A 26631-nucleotide genomic window follows, 5' to 3' on the forward strand; every position below is an offset into this window, starting at 1 on the left:
CCATACACAATAGCCAAAGCCTCTTACTCAATATGTGAGTAGTTACACTGAGCTTTGGACAACACTTTTGATGTGAAAGCAGTAGGCTTATCTTTATCACCAATTCAGTGCAAAAACACTGCACCGATTTCATAAGAGGAAGCATCAACTTGCAGTACAACTGGTTTGTCAGGATCAAAGTGAACCAAGCATCGATCACTGAGCAATGCATCTTTAAGTTTTTGAAAAGTTACTTGGCACTCATCTGTCTAAACAAAGGTGGCATTCTTGTGACACAAGCAATGCAATGGAGCTTCGATTTGTGCAGCATTCGGTATGAACCAAATATAATACTTCATTTTCCCTGAAACTGTGTGTAATTCTGTGACAGTGTAAGGAACTGTCAAATCTCGTATGGCTAACAAATGCAACTGAAGAGGATGTACACCTTGATGACATTACCAAGAGACTGCAACTTAGGTTTAAAAAAATTGCCCTTGTCCAGTCTACACTTTAGTCCTGCATCAGATAACACGCAAAACAGAGCATGTAAATTTGCAATATGTTCTGCAGGTGTATGACCTGCCACGACAATATTGTCGAAATAGTTTGAACAGTTTGGTATTTGTGCAGTCAGCTGTTCCAAATACCAGTGGAAAATGGAAGGTGCGGAAGCAGTGCCAAAAAGCAAACAAAATATTTAAACACACCTAAGTGAGTATTTACTACACACACTTTTTGAGATTCTTAATCAAGCAGTATTTGAAGATATGTGTCGTGCAAATCAGTTTTTGAAAAATAGCATCCAGCACCTAGTCTGCCCATGAGATCCTCGGGACGTGGCAATGGATAAGTATCACTCACAGTTTGTGGATTGACTGTAGACTTAGTCAACACAGAGGTGAATGTGACCTGAAGGTTTGGGGAGCAAAAGCAGTGGACTTCCCATTGACTAGCTGATATGAGCGTAATAACTCTGCTATCTTGCAGTTCTTTAAGTTCAGCTGTGACCTTGTCCCGTATTGCAATGGTAACAGTTCTAGCCCAGCAAAATTTTGGCTGAGCATTGTCTTTCAGTGTAATATGTGCAACAAAAATGTCAGCCTTACCTAAACCCTCAGAAAAGAGTTACAGGAATTCTTGTAGCAAGCCAGTGATACTGTCTTTTGCATGGAGTGCAGACACTGACAACACATTGTCCTGAATGAATGTTAAAGCCAAACTAATCAAAAGAATCAAGACTAAATATGTTCTCACCATCACATAATTGTCGCACTGTAAAAGCCATTGTTCGCGTATTCAAGCGATACATGGCAGGCAAAGTACATTTTCTGACAACGGGAATGTCTTGTCCATTATAGGCCGTCAGTTGCGTGCTAGGTTTAGACAGGTGTGGGGAGCCTAACAGTTCGTATGTGTGACGATTGAGCAATGTGACAGAGGTGCCCAAGTCCAATCTTAATTTCGCACGTTTCCCACAAAGAAGTAAATGAACAAAAACTTTGTTCAACTGTTGTATCACTGAAATAACTACTCGCGTGCCAGTTTTGCGAATGCCTCTTGCAGACTTTGAATATACTGTATTAATGACATGGGCCTTGTGATTAGATTTTTGTGAGTAGGCTGAATTCTTATGTTGGTTCTGTTTCAAACATATGGATTGTACTTGTCCTTTCTTACTACAAGCATAACACTGAGCTTGTCGGGAGGGGCAGTCTTTGCATTTGTCTCATGAATAATACAGTGGGCAAGACTTAATTCTGTTCACCTGTGTACCTGCCCATGTAGCAAACTGTTTACGTGGCATAGAAGGTTGTTTACTTGACGTGGCGAGCTGTCACCGCCGCCGAATGGGCCGATCGCAACTAAGGGACTCAACCCGACAAATAGCTGGCTGCTCAAATGTTTGAACCAGCAAGGCACCGGAATTGTACTGATCTAGTATTTCCACTACCTCCTGAATTGATGGACCGGGCTGTGGCAAAATTTGTTCTCCGACTTTGACATCAGATACATTGTACACGATTGCATCACGCAATGTATCATATGAATGTAAAGCACTGCAAGCACATTTGAATTTGCGTTTCCTTATCATACCATTAGAGCATTGTTCGTCTGTATGGGACCCTTACCAGTTGGGTTTGATTCTAGAGATTGAGAAGGTCCAAAGAAGAGCGGCAAGATTCGTGACTGGTACATTTAGCCATCACGAGAGCGTTACAAATCTCGTAGAAAGTTTGAAGTGGGACACAGTTGCAGATAGACGACATGCTAAACAGAAGGGGCTGCTCTCTAAATTCTGAAATCCAGTCTACACCGACGATGTAGAGCATATATTATTACCACCAACTTTCAAATCACGTAATGATCATCATTCAAAGATAAGGGAAATAAGAGATCGTACTGAGGCGTTCAGACAGTCGTTTTTCCCTCGTGCGATGGGGCATATGACTTTGGCGCGAATTGTGCCCTCCGCCACACACCGCTTGGTGGCTAGCCGAGTACAGATGTAGATGTAGAAATCTGTTACCCACTCGCAATAAGCTTATTCTGACCATTTTTTGCAATTAAAGAATTGATACCTAGCTGCTACCATATTCACTTGTTGGTCATAATAGATAGTTGGTTTGTCGACCACTTGGTCATAAAGTTCACTCCGAATGGCATTAGGAAAAAGTTTTGTGAGGCAGAACACTGCACTTCCTACCGTTGCTAATAGATATGGAAGTTTCACAGTAGCTGGTACATTGTGAGCTAGGAAGTGCACCTCAAACTGTGACAATCACTCTAACCATTCCTCTTCTTGGTCACAAAACTGTCAAATAGGTGGTACAGTAGCTGTAGTAGGCAGTGCTTGTTTCGTCAGGTGGACAGTGTTGGCCAGTAGCTGCTGCACCATGTTGAGTAATTAGAGATTTGTTGTGCCTAGAACTGAAAGATCTGCATTAGCTGTGTTGCATGTAACGCTTGTGACTGTGGTGCCTGAGCAGGGGGGGCAGGAGAGGACAGGTGGGGTGGGCATATTGGAAGACACAAATGCAACAGACAGACAAAGCAAGCAAGCAAAAAAGCAAAGAAAATTTCTGAAACGCCCACCTGAAAACACTGATTAGCAAAAACGGCAAGAAACTTTTAAAGCAAATATATAAACCCCTGCAAATTAAAGACGAGAACATTAAGGTGCTAGCTAATAAAAAATAACAGCAAATTCCGTGGCCATCAAGCATGAGGTTCGGCGTAGTACTTGTCGCCATACTTGGGGTCGTGCCCATTCATCTCGTATAGAGTGCCTAAAGGATGCTGTGCTCTTGGAATGCTATACAACAATTCAAGCAAATCACGTTAGTAGTTTTTATTTCAATAAAGCAGATTGGCAATACTTAACTTTGTATTTACAAGAACGTGTCGCAAGCAATCGGCAATATGCAAACAGTCAGTCCTTTCCTATATACTATGTCCATGTAAACAATTGGTATGGATCACATGTCACTGCTATCATAGTACTGTCCGTCTAGTACTGTGTTAATAATGTACCGGATCTTGTACTCCGCGAGGCTGGCAGGGGGTGCTCCTGTTGTGGTGTGGTCCTAATCATCTCACCATTGGCCAGCATCATCTCCACACCTTCTCTGTTCTTGCGTTCTTCGTTTCGGCGCTTGTGGTTACGCCAGAACGTACTTTCTAAATTTACAGCTACTGTGAAGAAATTGTACTTAAAATTAATAGAGGGAAAGGAAGAAAAAATACTTTTTGATAGTAAGCAAATCAGAAACTATCATCTCACGTCCAAACTGAAAGAAATAAAATAGGGTAAGTTGATAAATTTTGTTACCTTAATACAAGAAACAACAGATGCAACTTGGAAATAAAAAAAAGAATTGCAACAGCAAAACATGGATGTTAAGAAAACCACTACAGCTGTTATTTTAAGCTCATTTATTAAGCCATGACTGGTTTCATAGTGTACGAACATCTATGTGACCTGCAGATTGAAACACAAATTAGGCTGAAAGTTACTCAAACATGCACATATTATATGATATGTAAATGTCACACTGAATATCCACCAACAGTCTTGATAAATAATGCTCACAAAAAGCAGAATTGTGACAGTATCATTGTTCTTTTCCACTGTTTAGTAACTTTTAGTGTAATCTGTGTCTTTTTGAATTGCAATACACCTTAGGATGTTTTTATACAATGAAACCAGATGATAAATCAACCTATAATAATTCCTATGATGGGTCTACTCAAAATTCATATTAATCAGCTGTGGAACCACAACTTGATCAAGTAAAATATGCTTTCAGTGAAAGCTGGTAGTGAGCCATTCATTTACTACAGAAAAAAAAAGATAATACAGATTTTCGTCCGGACTGTGCTCCTGTATGACTGTGATAACCGAATACTGTTGAAGACAGATGGAAAGTAGTTACAGAGAATTAAAGTGTGGCTATGAAGAAGGTTAACAAGGATAGCTGGACACTAAGAAAATCAGATGAAAATGTCTTGAAAAAGATAAATGGACGGAGAAATGTAGTAGCAACTTGCCAAAAAAGGAAAACAAAACTTTTAAAGATTTATTTAGAAGTAATAAATTTGTAAGAAATATATCAGAATGTAAATTTTTGTGGAGGAAAACTAAGAAAGAAAACGGGACCATCAGAGGTAACAAAGTGTTGGAATTATCAAGAAACTGAAACATAACATAATGGCACGCATTTCAAATAGGTGAGCCTCGGTGGAAATGGGCATGGTTCATTAGCCCAGTGAGGTGACAGCAAATATCAGTTTTGCTGCCCATGGACCCTGAGCGTATGACAAGTACGGACAAAGCCTGAATCAGGCCAGCGCAACCAGTGGAATTCCCAGAAGTTTGCTACTAAGGGCTGTTGCATGGTGCAGCCTTTTCAGTATCCTATCAACATAAAGTTGCTATTCATTCAGCTCTATAAATAGTATTTAATAGGTGAAGATACAGGTTTACACACAAAAAATACCCACATAGTTTAAAACAAGAGCACTTTTCATTGGATAATAAATAACTGATTAATAATAAAAATAAATAACATGTTTCAACATTTACGTGGAAAATTAATCATTTTCATGGAAAAAATGTCATAGCTATAATCAAGATGTCATTCAATGACACGCAGCACATGGCAGTGAATGATATACAGAAAGTTTGATCAATATACAAAGTTCAAGCATTCATTGAACATAATCTTAATTATAATTAGTTTGGCGCCTGCTGCTTTGGTCTCATAGCTGTATGGTCCGCACAGATTTTTTTTTAAGTGAATTTTATGTTGGCGAGAAGTGAAATACAAGTTTTCAAAGATTTAGCTTTCAATTTTTTTTAATTTAACAAAATATTTTCTTAAAAATTTTCTTCCGTATAGGGGTTAAATTGTCCAAAACAGTGAAACACATACTTTTTTATTTCTAATGAAGGACCCAAATTCAAATTTTCATGGTGTTAACTTAAAAAATGCTTTCATAATGGAATATTTTGATAAAACATTTCATCCGTTTGAAGTTGAATTTCCAGAAACACTAAAGCACTTTATTTTTTTCTTTCTAACTGAGATTTTAAATACCATTTTCATAGATGTAGCTGTAAAAAAAATGCTTTAGTAGTACTCTAATGATGATTTATTAAAAGAAACAGTCACCCACTATTTCACCCTCATAGGGGTTAAATTTCCAAAAATGCTGAAACACATATTTCTTTTATATGAATGTGTGGTGTCTGTTCTTTCAGACTTGTATTTCTTTCAGAATGAGATTTTCACTCTGCAGCGGAGTGTGCGCTGATATGAAACTTCCGGGCAGATTAAAACTGTGTGCTGGACCGAGAGTCGAACTCGGGACTTTTGCCTTTCGCGGGCAAGTGCTCTACCATCTGAGCTGCCCAGGCACGACTCACGCCCCGATTTCACTATCCTTCTGGTGGGTTGGTCTTTGTATATGATATCCAACTCATGGTTGTATCTCCTCCTCCATCTTCCTCTTTCACAGATTGGGCCAATAATTCGTCTAAGTACCTTTCTTTCAAATGCATCCAGTGTTTCAATATCTTTAGTTGTTAATCTCCAGGCTTCAGAGGCATGTGTAAACACTGGTCGTATAAGTGATTTATACATAGTTAATTTTGTGGTACAAGTCAGGAGCCTTGAGGATAGAAGTCTTGTTAGGGCAAAATAGGCTCTGTTGGCCAGTATTAATCTCTGCTTAATTTCATGGGCGGTATCATTTAGATGTGTAACTGTTGAGCCCAGATACTTGAAATGTTCAACTCTCTCAAATGTATAATTGCCCGTTGTTATTGCATTTGGCATATTTTCTCTGTGTGCTTTTCCAGCTGCCATATATTTTGTTTTTTTGTTCATTAATAATTAACCCCATGTTCCTACTGGCCTGTTCAAGAGCTGTAAATGTCTCTTCCATTGCTTTTTGGGTTCTTGCTATTATATCTATGTCATCTGTGTAGGCCAGTATCTGCACTGATTTATAGAAGATCGTTCCCCTATTCAGAAGGTTTGCGTTTCTCATCACCTTCTCCAGGGCAGCATTAAAGAGAAGGCATGCCAATGCATCCCCTTGTCGCACTCCGGTTTTAATACTCAATGTGCTGGACATCATTCCTCCTATTCTTACACTACCTTGTGTTTCGCTCATTGTCATTCTCACCAGCCTTACCAACTTTCTAGAGATTCCCAGTTCATCTAGAGCTTGGTATAACTGCTCTCTATTTATGCTATTATATGCTGCTTTGAAATCTGTAAAGAGGTGATGCGTGCCAACTCCGTATTTGTTTGTTTTTTCCAGGATTTGTCTTAAGGTGAATATTTGATCTATAGTTGACTTCACAGGAAGGAATCCGCATTGGTACAGCCCCATCTCCCTCTGTATGATCGGGAGTATTCTGTCGAATAGTATATTAGAGAGTATTTTATATCCCAAATAAAGTAGTGTGATACCTCTGTAATTGCTACTCACCATCTTATTTCCTTTCTTATATATGGGACATATGATACCCTCTTTCCATTGTTGGGGCATTTTCTCCTCTTCCCATATTCTGGTGACCATTATTGGTCTATAAATCTGTTCTTTCCCCACCTGAGTGTTTAGGTCTCCGGCTATTATTTTAATATCATGCCCTGGGCACTCATCATATACTCTTTCCAAAGATTCATAGAATACTTCTTTCTCTTCTTCTTCTTTCGATTCTTCTGTTGGTGCATGGGCATTATTTATGGAGTAGTTAAAGAATTTCCCCTTTATCCTGAGTGTTAATAATCTTGGACTAATGGGTGTAAACTCTATTACCAAATGCTTTAATTTATGGTGTACAACAAATCCTGTCCCCAGATGGTGATTTCTTTCACTGCAGCTATAGAATATATTCGCCTTTCTTTTCTAAAACTCCACTCCCTGGCCATCTAATTTCTTGTAGTGCTATTACACTTTGCTTCAGACTCATTATTTGATCGACCAGGAGCACTGAAAGTAATGCTGGATCAAATAATGAGTCTGAAGCAAAGTATAATAGCACTGTGAGCTGATTACATGTTTCATTTTTTGTGGATAACAACTCTGTTTTACTTTGCAGGTTTTGTTATGTTCCATAACATGTAATTCTTTTCTTACAGGATAAAGCTTGTGAACTTGTAGATAGGGAAATGGAGTACAAAGTTGTAAAAGATCATAAAGGAAAGAATTCAGATATTGCAAGTGAACAAAAGATTAAAGATGAAGCTTACTATGAGAAAGAAATGGTAAGTTGGGCAGATAATCAAACATTGTGTTTGTGGTCTGATGTTTTTTTAAAAGTCTTGCTGAGGACCGTTCACCAAAATAGTGTTCAGTCATCATTAATATCCAAGCCAAAACTTTATGACCATCTGCTTAATGGTGTGTTGATCCTGCTTTGGAAAGCTATACAAAAGTGATTCTGTGGAGTGGTTTTGACAGATCCTTTGTATGTTTCTAGAGATATGTGGTACCAGATGCCTACGCACAGGCCATGCAGTTCATATAAATTATGGGCCAGTGGCTTGCAGGTGCAGAGCAAACACCCAACAGCATCTCATATGGGTTCCATCAGGTGAATTTGGTGGCCAAGTTGTCATTGGGAGTTCACTGTAATGTCCCTCAAACCACTGTTGCATGATTCTGGCCTCTGGACATGGGCAGTTATCTTGCTGGAAGAGGCCATCACTACATTGGAAGACATCAAGAATGAATGGATATAGGTGGTCTGAAATAATTTTGATGTAGTCCACAGCTATCATGATGCTTTCAATTACTACCACTCTTGGAAGCCCAGGTGAAGGACCCCATAACACTGCCCCCCCCCCCCCCCAGTTTCAGCTGTGGCACATTGCATGTATGAAGCAACCACATTCTGGCCTTGGAATGTGGACAGTAATCCTGGTGGAAGGTGCTGTCAGTATTGCAGGACCCATCAAGTATGAATTGATCAAGATGGTACACAATAATGTTCATATAAACCATAGTTGTCATTGTGCTTTTAATTGCTACCATCCTTGAATGCTCAGGTGAACGTGCATTGCATGTGTTGAGCAACCTTTTGCATGGCTATCATCATATCACAATGTGACCATCGACCTGGTGTTAACAAAGCACATGATACCCATATCATCTGACACATTTCCATTGGTCTGGTTCAGTGTCTATGATCTCATACCCACTGCAACTGTAGTTGATGATTTTGTTTGATCACAAACCATTTGTGCCTGCACCAGCATTGTATTCTGTTGTCAGATCTACCACAGATCACCACCTATCCCGATTTACAGAGTAGGCATGTGCTGTAATGAATCATATACGTCCAACACCGTGTCACCTCCTCGTGGTTTCACTGTCCTTCAACTGCTTTCAATAATGCTCACAACCATAGTATGCGAACAGCTGACAATCTTCCATTCCCGAGATGCTCCTCCTTGGGTGCCGGGCTACAACAATGTGGCAGTGGATTACTTGTGGCCTGTCTTATCACTAGAATGGTTCCCCATTCATCTCATTCCACTTATATACTTTCCTTACTGTGTAATGTGCCCACAATGCCAGTGGTTTTCAATCTTGGAGTGGGCATTGGGTCATAATGTTTTGGCTCATCAGTGTTTGAGCAGTAGTTTTGATGGTAATAACAAGTATTTTTCATTCATAATAAAAAATGTACATTGGTGAAAAGTCCTATTATATATGAACTAAAATGCCTCTTCAGTACTATGTCTTAATGTAAAAAAGCACAGAATAAATTAACAAAAAGAGAATATTTGTGTAATATCATTATGAGATGATGCAAATGAGATATTCAGAAAAATGACTTTGTACTATGTCTCAAAACAGTATTCTTTTCTGTTTTTGACCACATAAAAATCATTTGGTGTTAAATAAAACAATAATATTCCTTCTGTATTTGAGTGTGGCTTAATTTTCACCAGGGGAATAAGTTCGTGAAACAACGGAAGTGGACTGAAGCATTACAGTGTTACACAAGAGCTATCGAACGGTACTCATTTGATGCCATATTCTATGCAAATCGGGCTTTGTGTCACCTTAAACTACACAAGTAAGTCACTAATTATTTAATATTTAGGAGATAAGCTATTTATGTCTTGTAATTGTTTACTGTAATTAAGATAAATGTGTACCAATGTGTTTTCTTCTACTTTTGCCTTTCTTGCTCCTTGTCACTAACACTCAATAAATCAGTGAAGTAACACACCAGTAGCAGACACTGAATGGCTTCTTCACTTGGTTTTTAGCAAAGTCCCTCAATAACTTTATTGTAACTTATCAAATTTTTACTCCTATGTCCAAAAAAGGTGTGATGTATATGCTGTGAAATTCCTTCTTTGTCATTTTCTTTCATTGTTTTAGACGTGTGAAGAAACAAACCATTATGTGGCTCAATGTTCTCTCCAACTATACTATACATAATGATGACAATTATATAATGAAATTTTATTTTTGTTATGTTGGAACATATAGTAAATTAACATAAGTGAAATGTCAGCTTTTTCCTACCTTAAGTGTTTCCATCAGCAAAATGTGGAATTTCACATGACTGGTATTACAGATTCCTGATTTGATATTTCCTTTGATACAGTTTTTTTGCTAATGACACTTTTCTTCCTGATATCAAAAAATATGAGCAAAATATGTAATAGTTAATACAATAAACAACCAGCATGCTATGAAACAGAATAGAAGGATGTTCCAAAGTGTCTGTAGACAGTGATGTGGGCTAAGAAGTGTCAGACTACAATTCCAAAAATGTGGTTCTTGATCCTTGACCAATCATTATTAATGACCCTGTCACCCTTGTGCACATTGGTAGGGGAGGGAGGGGGGGGGGGGGATGTCTGTATAGGGAATAATTAAAAACCAGTTAGCCAACATTTAATAATCACATTGGAGATGCACCTCGGAAGCAACAAAGAGATTTATTAGTTTCGTGCCATGCACTTACTAGTCAGTAGATCAAGATACAGAATTATTTATTTAGCATACAGCAAATAAATAATTCTGTACCATAATCAGTTGTTTTGTCATGCACAAGTTCTGTTTTAGGAAATTCAGATCAGGCTGATATTTAAATGTATGTATCTGTTGTTGCTACATTTGCCTGAATTTCATCTGGCACTTGTGTTCATCACTGTGTTAATGTAAATTTATCTCCATTCATGATTCTAAAGTCTCATTTTCCATGTCAATGGTACACTATGCACCACTTCAAACTTTCACTGCTAATAGTGTAAATTTGATTTTTCTTGCAAACATGCTGGACCACTACTATTTTGATCATCCAGTGTTATTGCTCGAACATTGGTTTCTGACAGTTGGTCCCTCCCCTTCTCCTCTTCGCAAAAGGTGAGCAGGGAATGTCACTGTGCCTTTCAATAGACGATGTTTGGAACACTATAGCAGCAAGTTCCCTCACCTGTGGAGGGAAAGTATGATTATCCCAGTTTTGAAACTACTGAAGACCCTCATAGACAGCAGAAAGGAGCAGAATAGTTTGTCTTACCAATGTCCTTTACAGATGTATTGAGGGCATGGTAAGCTGATGAGTATGCAGGACCCTCGAGGGGAAGGGCCCCATATCTAGCCCGCTGGGTGGATTTCGGGAGGGCTGGTGTACTAGTGATCACCTACTCTATGTGGAGGCTGCTATGAAGATTGCTTTTACTCACCATCGCATTTCTTCACTGTGTTCTTTGATTGGCATAAAGCCTATGACACTTCATGGTGCCACATATTCTCACTACTGTACATCAGTGGAGTTTCATGACTCCCTCCTGAATTTCATCTAAAATTTTCTTTCTCGGAATCTTTCTGAGCCCAAGTCGGTGATTTCTACAGTGCTTCCCACATACAAGAATATGGTGTTCCACACGGCTCTGTCCTGAGTATTACTCTCTTCTTAAAAGCTATCAGTAGACTCCTAAAGACATCAGGTGCTGTAGACTTGCCATCCTTACATGTTGATAACTTCCATGTCTGCTATTGATTTTCTAACATTGTTCTCACTGAGCAACTGGGGTGCAGACCGCTCTGTTATCCTGTGATTGTATCAAGCGTAGGTCCAGTCTCGTTTAGACTATGGAAGTCCTGTCTGTGGTTCTGTTTCGCCTTTGACGCTGCAGATACTAGACCCCATCCACCACTGTGGGGTCCGACTTGCGACTGGTGCCTTCCGGACTAGCCCCGTACTTGGTGTTCTCGCAGAGGCGGGGATTCCACCACTGTGTATTTGGTGCCAACAACAGCTGATATCTTATGCGCTCCACATTTGCTGCACCCCAAAGCACCCTAATTATGGTCTCCTTTATCCAGACACGGAGATCACCCTGCCACAGCAGCGGCCACGTTGTGGGCTTACCATGGCTGTCCGCATTCAGTCGCTCTTTTCTGAGCTCCAGCAATTCCCTTTACCGCCTCTCTTCTTCGCTCATGCCCATACCCCTCCATGGTGCGTCTCTTAGCCGCAGCTCTGTCTCGATTTCTCAATCGATTCTGTCCCTCCGATGGCTCTTCGCCACCAGCTCTCCTGTCTCCTCAGTTCTTTTCAGGGTTCGGAAGTGATCTATACTGATGGCTCCATGGTTGCTGGCCACACTGGTTTTGCTTACACCTATGCGCAACACATGGAACTTGACGATCGCTGTAGTATTTTTACTGCTTAATTGGTAGCCATCTTGCACGCACTGGACCTTATCCGCTCCTGCTCAGGACTATCCTTTGCTATCTGTAGTGACTTATTGAATGGTTTGCATGCTATCAGCCAGTGCTTCCCTTGCCACTCGTTGGTCGTCGCTATCCAGGACTCCCTTTCTCTCCTCGCTCAACGTGGATGCTCGGTGGTTTTCATTTGGACCCCAGGCCATGTTGGGATTCTCGTCAATCAACTTGACAATCAACTGGGTAAATTAGCTGCTACCAGACCATCTCTTGCTATTGGAATTCTGGAAATAGACCTTCGCTCGGCTTTACGTCGTCAGTTTTTGGGCCTTTGGGATGCAGAATGGCACACTCTTTCTTTGCTGAACGAGCTCAGTGCAATTAAGGATCTACAACTCCATGGCGGTCCTCCTTACGGGCCTCTCATAAGGCCTCTGTTGTCCTATGCCGGCTCCGCATTGGCCATACTTTTTTGACTCACAGTTATCTCCTCCTGCATGAGGACCCCCCTCTCTGTCATTGTGTATCGATGTTGACTGTGGCTCACATCTTATTGGACTGCCCCAACTTAGCCACCCTGCGACAGACTTTTAGCTTTCCAGACTCGCTACCCCTGGTGTTGGCTGACAATGCCTCAGCAGCAGATCTTGTTCTACGTTTTATTCATGATGGGGGGTTTTATCACTTTATTTAAGGGAGGGACCTTCCACGTTATCGGTGAGTGGAGGGGATGGCAGGCCCTCTTGCTCCCCCCTTTGCCCCAACTGAATTGGCTCCAACTGGGCTTGGTGGTTTACCTCGGCCCTCTGCCTTCGCACTCCTTTCCTTACGGGGCCTGTTATGTCTTGAGCATCTCTCTTGTCTCCTGTGCTTCTTCCTTCCTGCCCCTGTCATTAGTCACTTTCTTTCCCTCACCTCTTCTTCCACCCTTTTCCTTCCTTCCCTGTCATTAGGTTATCATTTTATGTACATTGTAGTTCCCTCTTCTAATGTGGGATTTTATTGGTTTTAGTTAATCAAAGATCAGAGGGACTGATGACTGCATAGTTTGGTCCCTTCTCCACCCAACGAATCAAGCAACCAACCAACCAACGGCTTCCAATTCTCAAAGCCAACAACTGCTTGCTACCCTGTTTGTGTCGAGGCCCATAGAACTTTGTATTCTTCTTGTGGTGTAATTTACATCAGGCTGCTTGATGGTCTAACCAAGGCCGAAATACAATCTTATCTCTCTAATCAAGGTGTCATTGCCGTCCATCATGTAATGGAAAAGGTAGATTCCTCCTTAGTGCCCACCTGCACTCTTTTCCTCACATTTGAAAGGGTGATGCTGCTGTCAAAGATCAAAGCAGGCTATGAAATTATCACAGTCCAGTCATACATTCAAAACCCGATGTGCTGCTACCAGTGTCATCGTTACAACCACACTAGTACATCTCGTCGACACCCAACCAAATGTGTAACCTGTGACAGGGATGCACATGAGGGCAATTGTCCGCCTCCTTCTCACCACTGCGTCAACTGCAATGGCGGCCATGTCACTTCCTTTCGGGATTGTCCCACGTATCTAGATGAGCGGGCTGTCCTAGAAATTCAGGTAAAGGAAAAAGTGCCTCACCCGGTAGTGCACAAGTTACTGGCTAGTCGCAAACCCTGTGTTCTCCCATCTGGCACCTATAGTTCTATTCTTGTTACCCCTCGCTCCATGAAGGACATGGCCAATCAGACATGCGACCTCAGATTCGGTTCTGAGGTTATGAAATCGCCCAGTGTCAAGGTATCATCGCCATCCCCCCGTCCTGCTGATCAACAAACCGTCAAACTCTCACTTCAAGGGGCGAAGCTACCAACAACCAACCCATAGGCAGGAAAGGACAGTAGGAGTACTCCTGCGAGGACTTCCTCCGTCCCTCCAGCCAAACAACACCCGAGTTTTCCTCTAACCGGAAAGGCTAGAAGTAGTCCGCTAAAGGCAAACAGTCTTCTCCTTTGCCATCTCGAAGATCCTGTTTGACAGAGTCGACACGTGGTACCTTATCTTGACCAGCCTCTGTCTCGCCGGTGTGCACCACCAACTGTTTTTCAGCATCGGACTCCATGGACCAACCACTCAAGCAAGCTGATGCTTCTGTGGACCCCATGGAGCAGGATCCTCCTGCTCCTGTGACCTGTAGTACCAACTCGACACCGGCTGTCACTCAGTGACCACCAAGTTGACACCGCTCCATCACTTACTCCTCATGACTGTCCTCTAGTGGAATGTTCGCAGCCTTTGGTCCCACTAACAGGATTTACGGCTGCTTTTAGCATCACAGCATCCCCTTGGACTCTGCCTTCAGGAAACGAAATTGTGCCCTCACGACTGCTTTGAGCTTTCACATTACTTACCGATTCGTTTTGACCTTCCCCCTGAGTTCAACATCCCATCTCGTGGGGGACGTCATGCTGCTCATACAGGATGACCTTCATAGTCAACTCATCTCCCTGCCTACCAGTCTTCAAGCTGTGTCAGTTCGCCTTTTCCTTCTCCATCTGACTTTCTCCCTCTGTACCATTTACGTACCCCCATCCTTCGATGTCACCAGGGCAGACTTCCTTTAGCCTATTGGGCAACTACCTCCCCCGTTTCTGCTACTCAGTGACTTTAATGCATATCATCCTCTTTGGGGGCTCCCCCAGCACCTGACGTTCTTAACCAACTTAACGTCTGCTGCCTTAACACTGGAGCACCCACTTTCCTTTCCGACTCCTCACACACCTATTCCCATTTGGACCTATCCTTTTGCACTGTCCAGCTTGCCTATCATCTTGAGTGGTCCATTCTTTCTGACACCTACTCGAACAACATTTCCCGTGTGCTCTCCGTTTGCTGACTCTTGCCCCATCCGCATGCACTCCGAAATGGCAGCTTATTAAGGCCAACTGGCCGCTTCACTACTCCCTGGCGACCTTTGAAAAACAAGATTTCCCCAGTTGTGATGACCAGGTGTACTATCCCACCAATGTTATCCTTACTGCTGCAGAATGTCCCGTTCCTCACACTTCCTCTTTACGCCGTCGTGTTCCAGTCCCTTGGTGGACTGAGGCATGCCACGATGCACTTCGTGCACAGAGACGTGCTCTCCGCATTTTTAACTATCCTCCTACGATGGCAAACTGCACTCATTATAAACAGATGCGTGCAAAGTGTCATTGTGTTCTTCAGGATAGCAAACGAGCTAACTGGCTTTCATTCACTAGTTCTTTTAACAGTTCCACCCCTTCCTCTCTGGGACAAAGATCCATTTTGCGAAAGTTTCGAGCTTTTTGCACTATCACCTTGCATTCCTCCATGGGAAACAAGCAGAGGAAACTTGGATGATACCCTTCTCTTCTCCGAGTAGTGAGTGCTACCTTTACTGTGAGGGAGCTTGATCATGCTCTCAGTTCATTCCAATCCTCCACCCAAGGGCCGGACACCATCCACATTCAGATGTTGCAGCACCTTTCTCTTGCAGGCAAGCACTTTCTGCTTAACACGTGCAACCGCATCTGGGCAGAGGGCACATTTCCTGGCCATTGGCGTGAAGCCACCGTCTTATCCATATCAAAGCCCGGTAAGGACAAAAACCTTCCTACTAGCTACTGCCTTATCCCTGGCTGGTGTGGTGGCTCGAGTCTCGTCATTTACTAATGAATGCACAGTGTGGATTTCGAGTGCAGTGTACTGCAATTGACCATCTCGTTACTTTGTCCACCCATGTCATGGATGGTTTTCTGCAGGAATCCCAAACTGTGGCTGTGTTTTTTGATTTGGATAAGGTCTATGATACCTGCTGAAGAACTGGTATCCTCCATTCTCTTTACATGTGGAGGTTTTGTGGGTGCACACCCTGTTTTCTTTGAGCATTTTTACAAGACCAAGTTTTCAAGGTGTGTGTGGATTTTGCCTTGTCGGCCACCTTTATCCAGGAAAGTGGTGTGCCTCAGGGTTCTGTCCTGAGCGTCATCCTCTTTGCTATTGCCATTAACCCTATAATGGCCTGTCTCCCCCCAGGCATCTCCAGCTCTCTTTTTGTTGACGATTTTGCCATCCATTGCAGTTCTCCATGGACCTGTCACACTGAGCAGTGTCTTCAGCGCTGTCATGATCATCTTTACTTCTGGAGCATTGACAGTGGCTTTCGCTTTTCCCCTGACAAAAGCATCTGTATAAATTTCTGGTGGCGCAAATGATTTCTCCCATCATCTCTACATCTTGGGCCTGTTGCCCTGCCTCCTTCCATTCATTGGAACTATGAAATTTCTCTTGCTCATGCTCAACGGGAAACACTCTTGGTCCTCCCATGTGTCTTACCTGGCAGCTCACTGTACGCAGTCTCTCAGTCTCCTACCTGTACTCAGTGGTACTTCCTGGGGTGCTAATCGTTCGAAACTCGACTATAGATGCTTTGTTTATGCATCTATATGCCCATCCCTCTTACATTGTCTCAACACTATCCACCATCCTGGCATCCATTTAGCCACAGGTGCCTTTTACACCAGCCCGGTTGAGATTCTTATGCTGAAGCTGCTGAACTACCACTGTTCTACCACCATGACTTTCTTCTCAGCAGGTATGCATGCCGTTTGTCTGCCATGCGTTGCCACCCCTCCTATGCCTCCTTTGTTGATTATTCCTTTGATCGTCAGTATGAGGCTCGTCCCGCTTCACTGTTACCTCCTGCAGTCCGCTTTCGCCACTTGCTACGGTGGCTTCACTTCACACTACCAGCAACACTTCCAGTGGGTGTGAACCCTTCACCACCTTGGCTTCATGAAGCGGCCATTGTTAACTTGGGCCTTCATTTGCTTCCTAAGGACACAACTCCTGCCTCGGTCTATCGCCCCCAGTTTCACAACCTTCACATGGAACTTCGCGATATTCCCTTCGTATACATTGATGGTTCTCATACTGACTGTGGGGTCAGGTGTGCCTGCGTCCTTGGGACCCATGTCTTTCGACATCAACTTCCGACACACTGCTCAGTATTTACAGCTGAGGTCTTCGCTCTGTATCATGCGATGGAGTTCATCCAACGACACAGCCTTTCCAATTGTGTCCTCTGCTCAGACTCACTCAGTGCCTTTCAAAGTCTAAGTGTGCTGTACACTGTCCATCACTTAGTGCAGTGGGTCCAAAACTGTCACTTGCTCACTCTTAGTGGAGCCAGTGTCATGTTTCTGTGGGTCCCTGGTCATGTTGGTCTGCCAGGAAACAAGGCTGCTGCCAATGCTGCAGTCCTCGTACCTCAGCCTGCGAGTACGTGTATTCCCTCCGATGATCTCTATGTTGCCGTCTGTCAGGAGGTGGTGTCCCTTTGGCATTGCCATTGGTTGTCCCTTCACGGGAATAAGCTTCGGCTTATTAAGCCTCTCCCAGCACCTTGGACGACCTCCTCTCGGCTGCATATTGGGCACTGCCTCTTTAGCCATTGTCAATTGCGAAGTGGGACTATCCCAACACTTTTTACACATTGCGTCTGAATTTTAACTGTCTGCCACTTCCTGCTGGATGCACTTCTTTTAACCATTTCCGTTCCAGCTTGTGTTTTCTGCCTGATTTATCAGCAGTTTTAGTGAATAACGAGCGGGCTGTCGAGCATGTTTTACTTTTTATCTGCCGAAGCAATATGGCGAAGGCTATTTAATTTTTAGTTTCGGACCTCCATTTCTGTATGGGCTTTTTTTAGCCCTTTTTCCACATGTCTGTTTTTAGCTGTCTCCTATTCCGTCCATTGGGACTGATGTATAATCGTTTAACTCCTCTTTGTGTTCGTATTCTATAGTTTTGACTTGGCGCGTATGATCCTGCTTGTTTTTTGCGCCCTAATGCAAAACAAACTAACTTCACTCGGCTCTCCACAGGTACAAGAGAAGGGCATCCCACATGGCTCTGTGTTAAGTGTATATTGGTGGACAATTCGAACGGGTTCTTAGTTTAGTCCGAGAAAGTTACTTTTATTCTCAGTTGTAAGGCTTCAATCTGCCTCCAGAGCAGAGCCAATGTGGTTGAGGATTGGGAACATCCCACCGTACACTAGGTCTGGGGGATCCCCAACTCTACCACCTAGACCAGGCTATTCTTCAAGTATCCTTTTACTTTGTTTTAATTGCTTTTAGATTTGGTTTGGCTCTTTTTCTGTCACACCCAGTTCTCTAATCGTGGTGTTGCACTTTGTTGAATAGTGAATGCTCTTAGCTGTAATGGATCAGGGGTGGAACATTTTCTGTTGCGTGCAGAGCCCTAGGAATGCCCACCTGCTGACTTCCCTGTTTCTCTCATCTTGCTTTTATTATTGACAGTGTAGTAAATGTCCATTAATTTTTTAGCCTTCTAGCTTTTACTGTTATGAATCTCCTAACTAGATCAAAAACATTCTTGGTGGGTGTCTACTTGCAAGTGTACCACTCTTGGGTCACGGAACTGACGATCTCATTGTTTGATCCCTTACACCTCTACTCACCCCCCCACCCCCACCCCCCCCACCCCCACCCAAAAAAAACAAAAAAAAAAAAAAAACCAATCAGTTGGTAGATGTTTATATGTACAGTGAAAACTTGTGTTTCTACCTGTGTGGTTGTTATGAATTACACCATTTACACTGAACTAGATCCTGACCCTGTTAAAAAAGAGAAAAGTAAAAAATGTTAGAGTTACACCACTTGGACGTGAAGGGTTTCACTTGTCACGCATTTTTGCTGATATAGACCATTTTATCCTCACCCAGAACTGTACCCACACAATGAGATGCTTAACGTGGTTAAGACATGTTGCTTCTTAGGACTTACATTTGATGACAAGTTAACTTGGTTTCCCCATGTACAACAGATTAAGTGTACATGACAATTAAAATGTAATGTCCTATGCTGTCTCAGTAACACTTCCTGGGAAGCAGAGCATTCCACTGTTTTGCAACTCTACAAAACTCTTATTTTCACATTAATATTGTGGATCAGCAGTGCCATCAACATTGTGACCACTACACCCAATACACCACTGTGTGACCAGGCTTGCAGCTGGGGCCTTCTGAATACGTCTGTAGACAGCCTGAATGTAGGGGCAGGGATTCCCCCCTTATGGATTAAGCACCACCAATTACTCCTCCACAGCTACACCCTACACATCGTTAGACATCCAAATCAATACCTTCCAGTTCCTGATACGGAAGTAAGGGTATGTTGACACTGCAGCCTCACTGCTGGCACAGAACCCTTTATTCTGGTTTTCTGCTACAGCTTTTCAGGTTGAGTAGATTGCTTGCAGTGGTCTGAAGTATACAATATATTTTCTGCATTGCATGACAACAGTAGTAGTGGTTCATTTGCACAAAATATATGATTATGGGCATGGAGAAAGAAGTGAAGGTATGGATGCACCCTTGATTGGAGAACACTCACATTGTAGATACTTCCATTGGTGTTAACAACTGTTCAGAACTAATCCAAAACAATTTTCAGAGAATTAAAAGTGTCACAACAAATTTTCTAGTTTATTTAAAATATTATTTGGCTGAACATTTTAATGCAATTTCGATGGAAGAGCCATTGGTAGGACTATTCAACCTGAGGTAATATTTCATTAGTTTTTATCCACATTTACTTCAGATACTACATCTTCCACATGTAAATATTTGTCCAGATAATCTACCAAATGTAAACAAAAAATTAGGTGAAAGAGGAAAATTAATATCTATAAAGTATTATACCTAATACTATACGATATGAAGCAGTTGTGATGATCTGTAGGCCTATAATGCCAGGTAGCTTTGTGGTCAGTCACAACTGAAATAAAATGCCTGTTTAAAATTGTTGCTAACTTGTAGTTCTCAACCGTGGAATTATCTATAAGCTGAAATGAATACTACATTTCTTTTGCTGACATACAGGGTGTGGTAGATAAGTAATGAGACTGGCCGCCGCGCGGCGCCCCAGTCGCTCGCAGGGCGGTCTCCACCTGTACGTCACGTGGTGGGGGATCTGAGCTAACAATAGAACCGGTTCGCAGTCGCGTCAGAGCTCTGGTGCAGTGAGGGTCGAGCTTCGCGTATTACGTTGTTTGTGTGCCCGTGACACTTGTGAAAACGCTGAAGATGGATCGCTCGATAGAACAGCGGTATGCAATCAAATTTTGCTTTCGCTTGGGCAAAACTGCTTCGGAAACTTTTGCTATGATTACGGAGGCCTACAAAGAAGACTCCTTATCAAGAGCTCAAGTGTTCCGGTGGTTTAATGAATTTAAAAACGGGAGGGAATCCGTTGAAGACATGGAACGATCTGGACGCCCTTCAACGAGTCGTGTGGATGAAACGGTGGCCAAAGTGAAAGAACTCCTGGACTCCGACCGTCATTTAAGTCTCAAAATGATCGCCGATGAGGTCTCCGTGAATAAATTTACGGTTCACCAAATTGTTACGCAAGATTTGATGAGGAGGAAAGTTTGCGCAAAATGGGTTCCCCGAGTGCTCACCGCCGAACAAAAGCAACAACGAGTAGACGTTTGCCGTGAGATGTTGAATGATTTGGAAAATAATCCACACTTTTTAGACAACGTAGTAACAGGCGACGAATCGTGGACATTCCAGTACGACCCGGAGACGAAAGCCCAGAGCTCGGAGTGGCACACACCGGCATCCCCGTGGCCGAAGAAAGCAAGAATGTCAAAGTCCCGCATCAAGACAATGCTGATTGTGTTTTTCGACAAGCGGGGGTTAATTCACAAAGAGTTTGTCCCTCAGGGGAAGACTGTCAATGCCGAATTCTACAAAGAAGTCCTTCAGCGATTGCACAGAGCCATCAAACGGAAGCGACAGGACCTTGCTCAACGCTGGCGTCTCCACCACGACAACGCTCCGGCGCACACAGCGTTCCTTGTGACCTCCTACTTGACCCGAATTGGAGTTGAAGTTTTGCCACAGCCACCATACAGCCCTGACTTGAGTCCTCCTGATTTCTTCCTATTTTTGAAGGTCAAAAGATGCCTGAAGGGTCATCGTTTCGACGATATTCCGAACATCCAACGTGCTGTCACGAAGGCACTAACTGGGATAACTCAAACGGACTACAGTGGGGCCTATGAAGCTTGGAAAACGCGCTGGCAACGTTGTGTCGACGCCCAAGGCGAGTACTTTGAAGAATATTAACGTTTTGTACAAATTGGATCAATAAATTTGTTTTTCTAGACTGAGTCTCATTACTTATCTACCACACCCTGTATTAAGTGGTGTGGAACAATCAGTTTCCAGGTTTCCAAGTAAAACTGCAGAAGAAATTCATTGGAAAACAAGCTGCATGCATTCAAAATCCAAGTCACTGACCTTAAACGTGACAAGAGCTGAGTGTGAAGGTCTTAAAGATCTCTGCAACAATCCTCTCCTCGTAGACCTGGCAGCTGAAAAGGGCAAGGCAGCCATCATTGTGGAACAAGCCAACTACGTCATGAAGATTCAGTTGATGCTGGAGGAGAAGACATATCAAAAATTATTCTGGGACCCATCATCCAGAATAATAGTAAGATGTCTGAGCTTCTCAAGAGGTCTTAACTGGAAGAAAATCCATTAAAAATCTCCTCCCTTGGGCACCTTGACCACCTACACTTTATGACCTTCCAAAGGTTCAAAAGAGCAATGCACACCTCTATGTCCCATTGTGAGCGCCATTTGATCACTGACTGCCAGACTTGCAAAACATCTGGCCAGCCTCCTTATTCCACACATTGGTTGCTGTGTGCACTACATCAAGAATACAACTGACTTCATTAATCAAATTAAATGCCTACATTTTGGAGGAGAAAATATTATGGTCAGCTTTGATGTGGTGTTATTATCATGCTCGGTTCCATCCAGGATTCCATAGTGCTGCCTTCCCAGTTATTTGATGGCACTGTTGTGGATTTAATTAAGCACATTCTGATGTCATCATGTTTTTTGTGTGATGGACAATATTTTAATCAGATGGATGACATTTCACTGTGGGGAGCCCATTAGCTCCAGTTATAGCCAACCTGGTTATGGAACACTTTGAGGCTATCACCCTGGACACAGCTCCTGCAAAGTGTAGTTGCTTTTATTGGTACTCTGATGAAGCATTAGTCATCTGACCATTCATACATGAAAAGCTGGTAGTATTCTTGGACCACATCAATTAATGTCCATGAGAACAAAGTTCACGACAGAGGTAGAGACTGATGGAGCCTTGCCATTCCTTGTTGTCCTCATCTGCTGCAAAGTATATTATAGTCAGCTTTGATGTGGTGTCATTATTCATGCACATTTCCATCCAGGAATCCGCAGTTATGCCCACCCAGTTGACAGAATGACACTGTTATGGATTTACTTAAGCAAGCTCTGATGTCATTGAATTGTTTTGTATGATGCAGCATATTTTAATCAGACAGACGCTGTCATGATGAGGAGCCCATTTCCTCCAGTTATAGCCAACCTGTTTATGGGGAACTTTGAGGACATAACTCTGGACATGGCTTCAGCAAAGCCTAGTTGCTTTTATCATTACGTCAATGACACGTTCGTCACCTGATCTCATGGATGTGAAAAACTTGGAGAATTTGTGGACCACATCAACAATATCCATGAGAACATAAAGTTCACAGTAGAGATAGAGGTAACTTGCAACTCCTTGACATCCTCACCTACTGTATAGCAAATGGGTGTCTGTGCCATGGTGTTTACCAGAATCCAACCCACACGGACCGAAATCTGCATGCTAACAGCCATTACCATTCACACCAGAAACATTCCGTACTGAGGCCTTTGGTGCATCAAGCTGAAGCCATCTCAGATGCTGAAAACCTGCCGAAGGAACTGAGTCACTTACGGAAAGTATTGAAGAAAAATTGCTACAACTACTGCCAGATTTCGCAAGCCATCTTTCCGAAAACACAGAAGCAGAAGGACCTCGAGGAGGACCTGAAGAAGCTTGCGTTTTGCCATTTTGTGGCTCAGTAACAGGGAAGACTAGCTGGCTCCTAAAGAGGCATAAAATCTCTTCAGTTTTCAGGGCTCCAACAAAATTTCAGAAACTCATGAGGGCTGTGAAAGATGAAGTAGGCCTCAGAACACCAGGCATATATAAAATACCGTGTGGGTGTGGATAGTTTTGTGTCGGACAAACTGTGCCAACTGTTGAGCGGCACTTGTAGAACACTAGAGATACTTTTGCCTTTGATACCCTGAGAAATCAATGGTAGTGGACCATGCTCCATATGGACATTGTATTGCATTTGAAGAGACATTAGTTATTACATGGACTAATAGTTTCTGGGATAGTGTAATTAAATAAATGATTGAGATAAAAGTTTGTGACAACACGTTTGATAAAGACGGTGGCCTACAGCTAAGCATGGCTTGGGACCCAGCCACTGGAAGGTGAAAGTGGGCGCACAAAAAAATGTTACCCTATATGGTGCTGGAGCGAGCACAAGTGACATCACAGAAGACAGTGTGGCTATATATTAACAGTAGCAGCAACCAATGGACAGACACCACTTGACAATGGCCGAGGAGTACTTAGCCAAAAGCTTATGGATTTTAAACCAAGTGATGCACGTGGAAGCTCGAAAGAATTTTATCAGTACATATCATTGCAAAACAGTACATTCATGTATTATGTATCACTATGAGAAGGAAATTTGGCGCAGCATCAAACGCCTGGGGAAGTTGCGTGTTAAGAAGGCTAATTTAGTAAGCTCTCTAGCCGTCCTACATCACTGGTATGAAGAGAAGATGAGTCTTGGTTTGCCTTCATGAGTCACCATATCAACACTGCTGAGGCCAAGAGAATATTTTTCTGTGCCAGCTTTACCCTGCTGTAAGAGAGGATACTTCACATCAGAAAGCACTTGGATACCAACAGCTGCAAGCTAAAGACTGTCCACCTGCAGCTGACAGAGAAGCTATCAGCTTTGGATTGGGAATGGATTGATGCAGCCACAGTAGCACAACAAATGTCATTGGAAGACAATCACAGAAAGGAAGAAAGAGAAGTTCATTTTGCTTTCGCAGCAACAATGTGGGACAGGATGAAAAACAACAGAACACTCAGTTACAACATGACAACGAGAAACATCAATGCAGATGATGTGCTGGCTCTTAAGAAGGGACTTAATTTTGCACCATTGCTTTGGAATATCCTTTTACTGACATAATAAATTGTGTGAAATAAGCAGTTCGCAAGATGCCCTGTGAAACTGGAGAGGAAATTCATTGAGTAACGAGCCACATTCTTTCAAAATCCAAGCGGAGACATCAGAATGGCAAGAGTTGAGTGTAATTGTATGAAAGATATCCGAAATGATCCTCTCCTCATAGTCCTGCCAGGTGACAAGGGCAGTGCAGCCATCATTATGGAATGAGCCAACTATGACGTGAAAAATTATTTGATGCTGGAGGAGGAGACATATCGAAAATTATGAAGGGACCCAACATCCAGAATAATGAGAAAGATGTCGGAGCTTCTCAACAGGTCTTTAAGAGGAGGACATCATTAAAAATCTCCTCCCTCGAGCACCTCAATCACCTACATTCTACACCCTTCCAGAGGTTCACAAGAACAACACACCTCTTCCTCCCATCGTGAGCATCATTGGATTGCCTACTTTCAGACTCGCAACATATCTAGCCAGCCTCTTTACTCCATAAATTGGTCACTGTACCACATTGAGAGTACAACATACTTCATCAGCCAAATGAAATGTCTGCATCATGGAGGAGGAGATATTATGGTCAGCTTTGATGTTATGACATTATTCACACGTGTTCCCATACAGGATCCCATAGTTCTACTCTCTGTTACTTGACAACAATGTTGTGGATTTATTTAAGCACACTCTGATGTCATTTTCATTTTATTGTAATTGATGTTCAGGTCTGTTTTAAATGCATTCCGTATATTTCTTCCTTTAGTAGTTGTAAATTTATTTTCCATCAGAGTTACACAGTATATTAAAATTAAACTCCACCCAAACAGCCCATGAAGGCCCAATGGTACTGACTGGCCGCCGTTTCATCCTCAGCCCACAGGCATCACTGGATGCGGATATGGACGGGCATGTGGTCAGCACACCGCTCTCCCGGCCATATGTCAGTTTACTAGACCGGAGCCACTACTTCTCAATCAAATAGCTCCTCAGTTTGCCTCAGAAGGGCTGACTGCACCCCACTTGCCAACAGTGCTCGGCAGATCAGATGGTCACCCATCCAAGTGCTAGCCCAGCCCAACAGCACTTAACTTTGGTGATCTGACGGGAACCGGTGTTACCACTGCAGCAAGGCTGTTGGCAAATATTGTTAATAGAAAAACAAATGAGGTTCAGGTCTATTCCATTAACATCCATCGTTCCCATTTTTCGCAGTTTGGGAACGTGATAGCTGCCTTTAGGGCTACTGAGAATAGTTTGGGTTTTGTGGAATTTCATATTCCATTATATAGTAAATAGTGATATTTGATTACATAGCAGCTCCATTTGGACAAAAATGTAGTTAATCTCACAATCGGCCACATTAAAAACAGCAGTTTTGGATGCCTCGTCTCTCAAATGAGGAGCTTGCTGAATAAAATAGCATAATACAGATGTACACAGGACATAAGTTAGTTTTGCCCGTTTTTTTCTATTATGACTTAACTGTGGTTAACATTGTTTCCAAATTTCTTTTACAGCTACAAAGCAGGAGAGGCAGATTGTACAAGGGCCTTGGAACTTGACCCAAAGTATGTGAAGGCCTATCTCCGACGTGTCACAGCCAGGCTAGAATTGAATCTTTTCCAAGAAGCCAGATCAGATCTTCAAAATGTACTGGAGTTGGAACCAAGTAATTCATTTGCGGAAGGACAGTTGTCGATGTTAGACCGTAAACTGGCTGAAAATGAGAAGGTAATGAATTTTTCGGTGTCATATTTTAAAACTGCTGTTACCTTATTAAGATATGAATTTTTTTTCAAATCAAAGTTCACATCACAGTCAGCATACATTATTTTGTTAGAGAAAGACACTAATATTTGGACATCTAGCCTTTTAGTGCACTAAGCCTCGTTGGCTGAAAACTCATTTCTGACAGTCTTTCTGTTGTATCTGTCTACAACTCAGCATATCCGTCCGCTATGTGGTGAGTAGCAACTTTCCTTTTCATAAAATTGTTACATTCCATCCTTTGGTGTACTAGTTTGAGAAATAGCAGAATACAACACAAATAATATTCCGTGGATACCATGGAATGGGGACTCTGGGACTGGGAAAAAAGTCAAGAGGGTGCATGGAATTCAATGCAATAAAGTTGTGTTTGTTTGTGTGTCTATCGACCTGCCAGCACTTTCGTTTGGTAAGTCACATCATATTTTTCCCACGTGGAATGTTTCCCTCTCTCTCTCTCTCTCTCTCTCTCAGACACACAAACAAACACAAAC

At 42.5% G+C, this 26631-nt stretch overlaps 1 protein-coding gene and 1 pseudogene across 5 annotated transcripts in view; one reads left to right on the forward strand and one right to left on the reverse strand.

Annotated features, from left to right (window-relative positions):
* LOC126251336 (RNA polymerase II-associated protein 3-like) overlaps positions 1 to 26631 on the forward strand; it is a 117648-nt gene that overhangs the window by 60691 nt on the left and 30326 nt on the right. For all 5 annotated transcript variants that reach the window (XM_049951691.1, XM_049951690.1, XM_049951692.1 and 2 more), the window contains 3 exons: positions 7635 to 7760; positions 9453 to 9580; positions 25888 to 26101. In XM_049951691.1, the coding sequence (XP_049807648.1) occupies positions 7635 to 7760; positions 9453 to 9580; positions 25888 to 26101 (468 nt within the window). The remainder of the gene's footprint in view (positions 1 to 7634; positions 7761 to 9452; positions 9581 to 25887; positions 26102 to 26631) is intronic.
* Positions 25392 to 25509, reverse strand: LOC126254288 (5S ribosomal RNA; annotated as a pseudogene).

This window comes from Schistocerca nitens, chromosome 4 (genome assembly GCF_023898315.1).
Source record: "Schistocerca nitens isolate TAMUIC-IGC-003100 chromosome 4, iqSchNite1.1, whole genome shotgun sequence".
In the NCBI taxonomy this organism is placed as follows: domain Eukaryota; kingdom Metazoa; phylum Arthropoda; class Insecta; order Orthoptera; family Acrididae; genus Schistocerca; species Schistocerca nitens.